At 40.1% G+C, this 13,303-nt stretch overlaps 1 protein-coding gene across 4 annotated transcripts in view; it reads left to right on the plus strand.

Annotated features, from left to right (window-relative positions):
- The window catches only part of TSPAN12 (tetraspanin 12), a 70,341-nt gene that overhangs the window by 42,131 nt on the left and 14,907 nt on the right, over window positions 1-13,303 (plus strand). For all 4 annotated transcript variants that reach the window (XM_084897020.1, XM_084897021.1, XM_084897019.1 and 1 more), the window contains 3 exons: window positions 615-689; window positions 4,686-4,793; window positions 8,912-9,055. In XM_084897020.1, coding sequence (XP_084753146.1) covers window positions 615-689; window positions 4,686-4,793; window positions 8,912-9,055 — 327 coding nt within the window. The remainder of the gene's footprint in view (window positions 1-614; window positions 690-4,685; window positions 4,794-8,911; window positions 9,056-13,303) is intronic.

Here is a 13,303-nt window from a genome sequence, read left to right on the forward strand (position 1 = left end):
CCAAAATTTACTATGCACATTCGTGAGCAACTCACGTTATCTATTTTTTGCATTGATTTTCTTGTTTGCAAAATGAGGTAGATCTATCCATTTCACAAGGTTTTTGAATGAATTAATTATGAAAGTATTTGAGCCCTAGCTAGTTTGGTTCAGTGGATAGAGCATTGGCCTGTGGACTGAAGGGTCCCGAGTTCGATTATGGTCAAGGGCATGCACCTTGATTGCAGGCTCGATCCCTGACCCTGGTCAGGGTGCATGTGAGAGACAACCAATAGATGTGTCTCTTTCACATCGATGTTTCTCTCTACCTCCCTGTCTCCCCTGCTCCCTTCCACTCTCTCTAGAAATCAATGGAAAATTATCCTCGGACTAAGATTAATAAAAAAAAATTAGGAAAGTATTTGATGAATAGAGCACTAGGTGGATATTCAGTGTTGTCTGCAGATGTCTCTGAGTTGCTGAAATTTCCCCCATCTGTTCCTGAGGGAACTTCCCAGATGTGTGCCTCTCTCTTTCCCTGGATAAACAGCACTAAGTACTATTTAGCTTGTCTCAGATGACCACATTTGACTTTGACTCTACTCTAACAGCATTAATTTTCTGTTTTTCCACAGTATTTTGGAAGTTTGCTTGTCATTTTCTGTGTGGAACTGGCTTGTGGTGTTTGGACATATGAGCAGGAAATTATGGTGAGTTCAAAATGGGATACAGTCACAATCTGAAACTATATCCAGGTCAGCCTTATAGGTCAGATCCTTTGGAGTAATTTAGGCACCTGGTTCTTGATTTGAATATTTATACCATATAACAGCATGCAGTCCCAGTCCTTCTGAAAAGTAACACCGTCTTTTCTGTGTCTAAAGCATAGCTCCAACCCTAATTTGCAATATTTTATTTGGTGTACTCTGATATGTGTTTTTAATTCCACAGATTGCTTAAACATGGATATATTAGACTTAAAATAATATATGTTTTAAAGTAGTTTTACCAATTTTGGAGTGTATAGTTCGGAAAGATTCTTATTTGCAACAAGTTTAAGAAAGTGTGAAAATCTGCCCAAAAGCCTTATAAAAAGCTGTTCACCCATGACTGGGAGGCATGCACCCCCTGTTGGCCCCACGCTGAGCCATCATCCACTTCAAGAAGAGTTGCTGTGTTTCCTCCAGCCTAGAAACATTCTTACAGTTGGACACTTGGCTACATGGAAACAACTCTTCAGTTTTTCTCTCTTTTATTTTTGCCACGGGACCAATGTTTACAATTATACTAGAGGCCCAGTGTACGAAATTTGTGCACAGGGACGGGGGTGGGGGTGGGGGTGTGTGTGGGAGGCTTATGTCCCTCAGCCCAGCCTGTATCCTCTCCAATCTGGGACCCCTCAAGGAATGACCAACTGCCCATTTAGGCCTGAGCCTGGTAGGATTGGGCCTAAATGGGCAATTGGACATCCCTCTCACAATCCAGGAGTGCTGGCTCCCAACTGCTTGTCTGCCTGCCTTCCTGATTACCCCTTTCCACTTCTGCCTGCCAGCCTGATCACCCCCTAACCACTCTCCTGCCAGCCTGATTGATGCCTAAATGCTCCCCTCCCAGTCTGATTGCCCCTAACTGCCCTTCCCTGCAGGCCTGGTCACCCCCAACTGCCCTCTCCTGCTGGACATCTTGTGGTAGCCATCTTGTGTGCTGGAATGATGGTCAATTTGTGTATTACTTTTTTATTAGATAGGATTAGAATGGATAAGAATAAGAGTTTCAAAGTCTTAAGATGTTAGCAGTCATGTTTGCTTTAACCATGTGCACTTCACTCTTGCTCATGTGGGCCATTATTACTTACCATTTGTTCACTTTATTGGTGGACGTTGGTAGGTTTACACCCCTGCATGCCTGTGATTGCTGGCTGTTTTCATGGTGGCTGGCCAGATTTCCCCACTTAAGTGTCAGGGTAATTCCAGTAAGATGATGCTTTTCAACATGGAGTCCTCGGATTGGCTATCAGGAGTCACTCAAGGTGATTCTCAAAACTATGCATTCTAGGGCTCGAGGCCAGGTTTGCTAAATCAGAATAGAGGGAGAAGGGGCAGAGGACTGGGCATGGGCATTTGTGACAGTTTCCCTATAGAGTCTTCAACTCTTTAAAATGTAAGAGTTCTTAAGCAGAGAGGCAGATCATTTTGCATTTGTTTGAGAGAGGCATTTCGGCAGCTGTGTAAGAAAATTGAAGTTGTTTATGGTACTGATGCAGTTATTAAAGATTTTATGCTGAATCTGCGGTGACACTGTTTTGATTACTAAATGGTAATTGCAGAAGAGTTGGTTCTCTGCATCCTCCAATTTATATGTAAATGATGCTTTGACACTGCCTCTACTCTGAATCCCTCTGAAAAGCTCCCTGAAGTGTCCCCAATGTGTGACAACTCCCAGAAAGAAGAGAGAACTTGTAATTATATTTCTCTATGAAAATTGAAAAATCGACAGATTCCAAGTAATTTAATGTAAACTTTCTGAAAACGAAATCTATTAAATAGGAATATTCATGTTATCTTTAATAATCGTATTTTCACTTCTTATCCTAGAAACTTTGCATATGTAAGGGGGTGAAAAACTAGTTGTTTTCAGGGGTTCCGTTTTTTGTGTTTTAATGATAAAGAGATGGTCTCTTAAAATTCTTCTGTTTTTAAAAAATGCATCTGTCTCTTTGACATTCAAGCAAAAATATAGAAAATTGTATAATTAATTATTGATCCCCTCACCTCAGCTTTTGATTGAGTTGTTTTGGATAACTAAAGGATTTTTAGAGATAAGTTTACTTTCTCTGGATTTTAAAAATGATTCTACGGTGTTTATGCCATACTAATATTGGTAAATCTTCTAAGTTAAAACAGTTTGAAATGGATTAATTTAATGTATTTGAATGGGAATATTTTGGTTCTAATATAATTTTAAGAAACTTTAGTTCATCGAAAGGAATTTATCCTTACTGTTTAGATACTGTCTTCTATTCTGTTAAGGGCCATCTGCAAATATCTTTTAAGTATCACAGTGGTAGTAGGTGGGTCCAGACTGTCATTTCAGTTGATGGAATACATCACGGTTCTGCTTATGGTAATCTTCTCCATTAATCTATCCTTCACCAGGATAGAGCAAGGCCTGTGTAAAAGTAAGCAATTTTTACATGTTTTTAACTTGTTTTTTCACTAACAGCAGTGTGAATGAAAAGTGCCCCTAAAGTTTACTAGCTGCCAAATTGCACAAAACCTAGCCTGTGCGTAGACGGCTTTGTGCTCTTAGCTGCTCCATGCAAGGAGGCAGCAAAGGAGTGTTTTCCTTTAAGGACCGGATCCTAGTACTTTATTCCAGAACTTCAATGATCTTCTCTGTTTCTTGCCACATTTGGTCTCAAGACTGATTGTGGCCAAAAGGGAGAAACAATTTATACTTATTTTGGAAAATAACATTAAAAATGACACTGTCCTAATCACCAAATCAAAAGATTTGACACCAGACTGTCTGTTTCTCCATTCTTTCTCCATACATTGTCACCTCTTATTCGTTATTTCTTCTCTCAAAAAAAAAAAAAAAAAAAAAAAAAAAAAAAATATATATATATATATATATATATATATATATATATATATATCTGTCAGTGATATTAGGTCAGATGATAAATTTCTGGAAAATTCATTTCACTTTCATGTATTTTATGCTCAAAAGAATAGGAGGCAATAATAATTCATAGTGAGTAGCTTGCGCTTTGGTTAGCACCTTGAGCTTTGTTGAAACCACATGAACACTAAGCCGTGATGTAGGGAACACAGTTGTGTGCCCAAGTAAATGTTGGGGTGTTTTTTTTTGTACCGTGGCATTTCCAAGTCATAAAAAAGAAAATTAACAGGGGGGGGAGGGCGTGAAATGAAGAATGTCTGTGATCAGGAATTTTTAAACTTACCCTATTGATATCACTATTTTTTAAAGTAAGATTTCCAAGTGATCCAGTTCTTGAGTGAGTGTCAAGTTTGCTTGTCTAAGCCTGGTCTGTATGACACCATAGGCCAGATGTGGATGTCTGCCCAGCCTCCAGAAAGCCACTTTAGCTCTGCACATGCCATGGGATGGGGATGTGTGGGCCCCATTCCCACAGTTGTGCTGACTTGATTTCTGGTCAGGTGTTGTGCTGTGTACCGGAGGCTCTGGCACGATTAAACATTCTGTCAAGGAACACGGTGCTAGGTGATCTGAGAATAGAAGCACAGACAATGCTTCGATTTGGGAACTAATCTTTCTAGAACTCCAGCATGCCTCTGAAATCCAAATTTTGAAAGGGTGTTCACAAACTTATTCCTTGAGTTGAGCTTTTTGTCTTTTTGATTCTCCCCCCTTTATGTTAATACCATCATCTGGAGCTCAATACTGGCATTAGCTGACTTGGCAATACTTTGCTTTATAAGACATACCTTTACATTTAGTACAAAAACCTACAAGCAGAGATTGTGCAGTAAGTATTTAGTAGCTCTGAGTTAACATAGGCTACAATAAATATAAAGTACTTGTCAATTATAGCACATTCCAGGTATGTGTGAGTATGTGTATGAGACTACGAGTGACCGAGTTTGTGAATCTGTGAGTGTCTGAGTGTGTCTGTGTGTCTCTGTGTTAACAGTTGCTGATATTCTGTTTTTCATCTTCAGCTTCCAGTACAGTGGTCAGACATAGTCACTTTGAAAGCCAGAATGACGAATTATGGCTTACCTAGATACCGCTGGCTTACGCACGCTTGGAATTTTTTTCAGAGAGAGGTAAGTGCTACCATTGCTGAGGTGAAGGGTAGAGTGCAGTGGTTGGCAAATTAATTAGTCAACAGAGCCAAATATCAACAGTACAACGATTGAAATTTGAGAGCCAAGTTTTTTAAACTTAAACTTCTTCTAACGCCACTTCTTCAAAATAATCTTGCCCAGGCCGTGGTATTTTGTGGAAGAGCCACACTCAAGGGGCCAAAGAGCCGCATGTGGCTCTCGAGCCGCGGTTTGCTGACCACTGGTATAGAATAAATGGCTTACTTTCAAAACAAATGTTCAAAGCTTTGGCCTTGGTCACATTCTCTGTGCTGAAAAGTTAAGCCTGAGATTCAGTGACCGTCGGTGGGATTCTTTATTGAGAAATACCTTAAGGAAAGCCAGATTCTGCTTGCCTCCCACGTATACCATTTCCTTTACATTTCACATGCTTCTCTGTAGTTTCATTTTTTTTAAAAGCCTTTTTACTAAGCTACTGTGAAGTTTCCTTTTCATGAGTTAGTAAATATCCACCTTCACTTTGAATAGATTACTTTTTCATCACTTTTAGAGCTATTCGTATTTTAAACATCATTTAAACTACAAATGGCCATTCTCACTGGAGAATTAAGAATCAATATGTTGTTCAAGGCATGAGCTTTCTAGTCAGGAAAATTCTGGCTCTCCTGCTTACTATTTCATGAGCTTCTATAATTTACCTCCTTAGCTTCAGTTTCAGCTGTAAAGTGGGAATAATAAAATACCTCCTAGAGTTTTTGAGAAGATTAGATAACTTTGATTTTATTTAGCTTATGGTTATTAGCAATAACATTACAAAGTACAGGGGCTTTTAGCTTTTCTTACCTAACTTCCACATAGCACTACATGCAAGCATCTGCTCACATGGGGATTATATATTTAGATGTTGAAAGTCTGGTGACTTGAACTTAACCATTGATCTTGCTTCAAACCAAGCTTCTCTTCCAAGCAGTTTCCTTGTGACAGGAGTGACATTTCCAGATGACCAAGTATATCCGTTTCCTTCCATTTTATTTAGCGCTGGGCCACACAGCATTGGAGGGCCAGTGTCTTCCACGCTGGATAACCAGCTCTCTGCTCAGTTACTCTGGCTTGAATATGGGCAGAAGTTCAAGTCCCAGATAATCTCCAAATCTGGCCCTTTGTGTTCGAGCTGTTGGGATGGTGACCATTATCATTGTAACACAGATTTCCTGTTTATTGAAATGTGTCCTGACTTTGTTTGTTTACTGTTCATTTGTACTAAAAACAACATGCAGCAAAAATAAGTAAAGCATTAGGGAATTTATAGGAAGCTGTGTTTAGCTACTGCCCTGGGTAGAAGGTGCCCAGAGTTCTTTATTTTATTTATTTTGGAGGGGGGCGGGTTGTGATGTAGACCATGATAATACAGGTTAAAAAACAAAGCACTTTTTTTTTTTTTTCTTAAATGGTAGGAAAAGGAGTTCCACTTAGATAGAGAATGTACAAGCATTGCAAATTTTAGATTTGTTGCATGCTAAATTTCCTCCTCCATATCAGGCCTATTTCACCCCAGAGGAGGTGGTGAAGACCTCTGGGTATCCTAAAGGATTAAAAACACACCCTTGTCCTAGTTTCCTAGGGCTGTGGATATAGCCATGTACCACAGGCTGGGGGCTCAAACAACTGAGATGCACTGTCTCACTTGTCTGGAGGCTCAGAGCCTGCGACCACGGCCTGTGGGGTCGGTTTCTTTGGAGGCCTCTGTCCTGGGCTTGCAGATGGCCGTCTCCTATGGCTTCGTGTGGGCTTCCCTCTGTATGTGTTTGCGTCTCAGTTTCATCTCCTTAGAAGGACATCAGCCATATGGGTTTAGAGTCCACCCGATGACCTTAATTTAATCACCCCTGCAAAGACACTGCCTTCAAACTTGGTCACATTTTGGGGATGAGGACTTCACCAGGAACTTTAGGTGGCATGCCTTTCAGCCCCTAGCATTCCTTTTGAATAAAATAAATAGTAGAACTGAGAGGGACCTGCCAGCCCGTTTTCCTGACTCTTTCCGTGCTGTTCTGCGTATGTCCTTCAGCCTCGTGGACTCTCAAGCCCTGGGGATGCTTATTAAATACCTTATTTTAAAAAAAACACAAAAACCCTCCTGCTTTTTAAAAATGGGGTTATTTATTTTAACAGGGTTTGGAGAATAGGCTTTGGAATTAATAGGTTCTGCTAGTCTGTGATCTTGGCAAGTTACTTGGGCCATCAGAGCCTCAGTTTCTTTATATATAAAACGGGATTTATATGGTTATGGGATTTTCTTGACTTTGATACAATGCTAGCTAGAGTGGCCCTGCCTCACGCTGTGGTTTTGAGGGAGGCAGGAAAACCACAGGGAGATGTAGACCACAGTTCTACGGGGCATCATAATGGCTTTGCTTAAGGGAGTTTTCAGGAAAAGTTTCAATTCGGTATCTTCAGCTAAAGATGAAAAACAAGTGTGTACCAAGAAAAAAATATCTCAGTGACATTAACATTTAAAAAAAAGTTTGGCACCGCAGGTGATATGCGTAAGCAATTTGGAAGAAGCAATTTCTGTGGAGCACCTCATTTCCTGACAAGGCCAGATGAATGGGCCGTCCTGTTGTGGATGGGGTGAGAATGTGCCAAGAGCTATTCTTCTGTCATCAACCAGAAAAAACACATGTCGTTAGGAAACGAGAGAGGCGCATTCTCTCTCAGTGCAAGGGTTTTTAAAAGACTGGCTTGGAACTCTTGTAAGTCCTGTATGGTTTTTAAAAAGTAGACTCTTTTTACCGCATACGATTTTTTTTTTTTTTATAAAATCTTAATGACATGAAATCTGTGATGTCAAATGATGTTTGACTTAATGTGTGATGCCTCTGATATATATATGCATGGCTTTGAGAACGAGTTTATAAAAGGAAATTACTAAAACTATTTTAAAGTTTCTTGGAAAATTTTAGTATTACTCATGGCGTTCAGCAATTCATCATTTGTAATACTCTTAAGGTGATGTTTGCTTTTAAACATTATACATTTAGGCAAATGAAAAAAAAAAGTAAAGTCATTTTTAGGATTTTCCTTGTTTCCTTTTACTTGAGAAGTTCAGAATTCTTCACAGTGGATTTTGGTTGAAGTTTGAAATGGTGGGTTGTGGTGTTTTGTGGCACAGTGTCCGTCCTGGGCACGGGTGGCTGTGCTGGGCTCCATAACATACAGAGCCAATCGCTCTTGGCAGAGTTCTTCTCAGAGCCTGCCCATAGCGCTTGTTTTTCACTCTGTGAAGAGTAACCCACTCTACCCAAGGCCAACATTTATCATAGTTAATTATTCTGAACCTAATCTACATCCATCCTTAAGCAATGTAGCTAAACCTTGGCCAGAGAAAGATTTTGCAAAACCTTGGGGAAATGAGACAAAGAGAAGAGGAAAAAGAAAAATATTTTTTCTTAATCTAATTTTACTTAAGTTAAAGGAATATCATTTCTTCTGTGATTTATGTGATAGAATATGATAGTTTATTTCTAGAATCTTATTTGGATGGATAAAAATGTATTGGCCTAAGTTAGGTTTACATCTCAAAAAATTTTGGAGATTTTTTTTTTGTGTGTGTAAATGAACACAAGTCTGGTGATCTTTGTGAGGGGAACTTTGGTCAACAAACCTTCTCTGGAGATTACAGAAACGTTTAATATACTATTTGAATTTTAAGTAGTTAAAATGGTAACTAGGCATATACATGTAGATTGATCAGCTGCTCTTCGGTGTCTAGGGGCTTAATGATGAATGTAAGGTTTGAGCTATTTGTCTTGCAGGTTGTGCATATGAACTCTGTGGCTGTAAGATCTCTTGTGGAGGACCTTAGGGTGGGCAGGGGGAGGGAGACTGAGTCCTGCTTGGCCTGTGTTCAGGTGTTATGGGCATTAGTGTTCAGAATTGTTCCACTGGGGACTCCTTTACGACATTTCTGTCATCCACCGAGAATGTACACATGTCATTAAGTGACGAAGAATAATGTTCGCTTTGGCTACAAAAATTTAAGAAATCTGCTGTTTAACTTCTTATAAATAAAGAAAATATTTATGTAGTCTCTGAGCCTGATCAGTGTTCTTTTACAGTTCAAGTGCTGTGGAGTGGTGTATTTCACCGACTGGCTGGAAATGACAGAGATGGACTGGCCCCCAGACTCCTGCTGCGTTAGGGAATTCCCAGGATGCTCCAAACAGGCCCACCAGGAAGATCTCAGTGACCTGTACCAAGAGGTAAGGCCGTATGTTAAACAGATAAAAGTTTCCTTATAATGACAAGTATAGAACCCGCAGCATGCCGGTGAACTAAACTCTTCTGTGCAAATACAAAGGCCCTTGAAATTTTTGCTCTGGTATGTGGAAAAACAGGATAAAGGTAAAAATTAATATACAGCCATGACTGGTTTGGCTCAGTGGATAGAGTGTCGGCCTGTGGACTCAAGGGTCCTAAGTTCGATCCCAGTCAAGGGCATGTACCTTGTTTGCGAACACATCCCCAGGAGGGGGTGTGCAGGAGGCAGCTGATTGATGCTTTTCTCTCATCGATGTTTCTAACTTTCTCTCCCTCTCCCTTCCTCTCTGTAAAAAAATCAATAAAATATTTTTAAAAAATTAATATACATATCTGAACACTGAACAGGACATTGGGAAGGTGTAGGTTTTAGAATTAATTGGATTTTAAAATCTGTTGTCTAAGAATCAAGTTCTCTTGCCCCCTCCTCAGGGTCCTTTGAAAACAGATGCAGGCAGAGGGTGTAGCTGACTCTGGAGGTCAGGAAAACACACATTGGAGTTCCTGAGTGGACTATGGTATAGAACAGTGGTCGGCAAATTCATTAGTCAGCAGAGCCAAATATCAACAGTACAGAGACAGAAATTTCTTTTGAGAGCCAAATTTTTTAAACTTAAACTATATAGGTAGGTACATTATTATTAACTTAATTAGGGTGCTCCTAAGAGGGCCTTTGTTAAAAACTCAAGGGGCCAAAGAGCCGCATGTGGCTAGCGAGCCGACCACACTGGATGGGACCTCCACATACCATTAGATTAAAATGTGTAGGGAAAATCCCACTCTCCAGAGAAAGTGTAGGCCTCTTCCCTCTCCCCTGCTAGTAGTGAGCAGTGATGGGAGTTTTAGTTAGCCGTTGGAAAGGAATTAGATGCTCACTGGAATGAAAATCAGTTGTCCCCTGCCCAAGAAACTTGCATATTTGTGTTTTTGGGAAGAATTTATCAGAATAATCTCTTATTCCTTGTTAGCAGAAGTTTTCCTATCACTTCACTTTTTGTGGTGATTTTCAAATGTTTTTAGCCACAGAATTCTTTTTCTTCCAATTAAAATCTAGAATACACCATCCTCTACAGCATCCGAGAGCTATGTGTAGCCACTTGAATGAAAATGAAATCAAATACCATTTTCATTCCCTCTGCTGCACTAGCCACATTTCTTTCTTTTTCTTTCTTTCTTTTTTTAAAAAATATATTTTATTGATTTTTTACAGAGAGGAAGGGAGAGACCTAGAGAGCTAGAAACATCGATGAGAGAGAGACATCGACCAGCTGCCTCCTGTACATCCCCCACCGGGGATGTGCCCACAACCAATGTACATGCCCCTGACCGGAATCCAACCTGGGACCCCTCAGTCTGCAGGCCGATGCTCTATCCACTGAGCCAAACCGGTTTTGGCATGTGCTAGCCACATTTCAAATGCTCAACAGCCTCTCCGAGTTAGCTCTTTCTGTGGCAGACCAGGCAGATGTAAGATATTTCCATCCTCACCCAAGTTTTACTGCAGCCTCGATCCAGAGGGGAAGCTCAGAATGGAAAGGAAGCTGCCCAGGCTGAGGAGCCGAATCATTTCCCAGATACATCTCCAGGCAAGCACCTGGGTGCACAGAGCACTATTCAAACCTCTGGCTTAACAGACACACTCATGATACAACACACACACACACCTGCTTAACAGACACACTCATGATACATACACACACACACACACACACACACACACACACACACACACACACACAGTATATGCTATAAAGAATGAAATTGTAAGAAAAAATCATACCAGGATTTATAAAACATGTCTTTTTATGTGTTTCAAGATCATGACTTTAGGAGGTTAGGCGTTTTTTCCTAGAGATACTAACATTGTTCAAAACATCTTTTAGCCAGTCTGCCAAAGGCAATTGTAGAGATGCACAGGAATGAGCTTCATTAATTTATAGCATAAAGGAACTAATTTGAAAAAGATACTGGAATACTGGCACAAATGACTTGTTACATCCGTGTCTCAGATATGAGTAATTTTGGGCTGTTAAAAAAGTCGTCTCAGAGGACAAGCCCCGGCCACCTTGAGGGATGTCCAAAATTAAGTGCTTTGGGCTCTAAAGGCACATGCAAGAAGGAGGGCCACGTATTTTTTTTTTTTAAGAGGGTCACAATTTATTAATTTCCCAGGGCTACTATAACAGAGTGCCACTAAGTGAGTTGCTTCAACAGCAGGTACTTGTCTCCCGGTTTGGAGGCTGTGGATCTGAGATGGAGGTGTGCTAGTAAGCAGGGCTGGTTCCTTCTGATGGGAACGAGGAAGAACCTACCCCAGCCTCTCCCTCACCTTCTGTGGCGGGATGCATCATTGGCGCTCTTCGGCTTGCAGCACCGCCTGCTCTGCCTTCACCTTCCCACGGAGTTCATCTTGTTTGTGTCTGTCTCCAAATTTCCCTTTTTACAAGGATGCTAGTCACTCACTCTTCTGTCTGACCTCGTCTTAACTAATCACACCTGCAACAACTCTGCGTCGAAGTAAGATCCGATTCTGAGTTAGTGGGGATTCGGACCTCAGCATAAGCAATGGGAGGGGACAACATTCAAGTCATAACAAGATTTGTTGAAACAGCTGAGTAACTCAGGTTGTTTATTTTAAAAGATAACCAAAATACTTATCATCATGCCTCATGCTACTGAGAAGCATTGTGTTGGATATTATCATTTGAAGCATATTATGCTTAGTAACATTTTGGCTTTGAATAAAAAAGAATTACAAGGTCTTGTATAATATATTGAACAAAGAATTGTTGGGTCAGTGTCCCTGAGTTCCTCAGTGGTTGTGCTCTTGTGTTCTGGGTGAAAGCTGAATATTGGCTGGTAGCAGGGATGGCCAGCTTACAAGTACAACAGTCAAAGTCTGCTTATTCCATAAAGCAGAAGCAGTGCTGAACATTTCTAAGAAAAATTAAACGCAGGCATAATTGTGCACATTCACACACATTACAACACCACTAGATTTAACACACACAGAGATGGTTATAGTATAGGTACAAATGTAAACATGTGAACTAACACCTATTGACTTATCCTGTGTAAACTTAATTCATCTATTAATTTTAGGAGTGGCAAGTCAGTATGGGAAATTATTGGACTATACCCCCAAATACACTGAGTGGCCAGATTATTATGATCTCTGAATGCATAATAATTTGGCCACTCTGTATGAATTTATGCATGGGTGGGGTCCAGCCTGGCCAGGAGGAGGGGACATGGGTAGTTGGCCAACCTGCTGGCTGATCGAACTCCTGGTCGAGGGGACAATTTGCATATTAGCCTTTTATTTTATAGGAATATACACTGAGTGGCCAGATTATTATGCGTTCAGAGATCATAATATTCTGGCCACTCAGTGTATAGTGATTTCTATTTTTTTTAGTGATTAATACTGATAATATGATTATTACCAATATTGATCATGAGAATAGCAAAATGTGAATCAATTTTCCAGATGTTCCCACAAGGTCTTTACTTCAGCTTTACTTTATTTAGTTGAAAAGCCTGCAGTTAACATTTAATAAAAATTTCTTGTAAAAGTGCAATTCAATTTTACTAGCTTATCTTAATGGTCTCCACTAGTAATATTTATAATGGGATTCTTTACTTTCAGGATGTTGATAATTGCTTGTTCTATGAATTTTAAGCTGGAAAGATGCCACACTGTTGTGCCTGCGCAAATCTGAGGGTCCAGTTTATTTAAAAAGTTTTTCATATTTTCATCAAAAGACCTTCAGTAGCAACCTGGCATTGTCAGTTATGAGATATTTCTTTAGACAGAATTCCAGCAGAGATGGAGGTTCATTATATCAGAGTAATCTGCTTTTGCACTTTCTAATTAATAACAGATGTTGCTATTGGTAATGTTATAGTGTATCATTATATATGTAGTTGCCTTACCAACATGAATCACTTAGTAGCTTTATGGCACAAGTACAATTAAATCCATCATTAATGCCAAAGCCGGTTTGGCTCAGTGGATAGAGTGTCAGCCTGCGGACTGGAGTGTCCCAGGTTCGATTCCTGTCAAGGGCGTGTGCCTTGGTTGTGGGCGCATTCCCAGTGGAGGGTATGCAGGAGGGAACTGATCAATGTTTCTCTTCGATGTTTCTAACTCTCTCTCCCTTTCCCTTACTCTCTGTAAAAAATCAATA

This window comes from Pipistrellus hanaki (genome assembly GCF_964339955.1).
Source record: "Pipistrellus hanaki genome assembly, chromosome: 10".
In the NCBI taxonomy this organism is placed as follows: domain Eukaryota; kingdom Metazoa; phylum Chordata; class Mammalia; order Chiroptera; family Vespertilionidae; genus Pipistrellus; species Pipistrellus hanaki.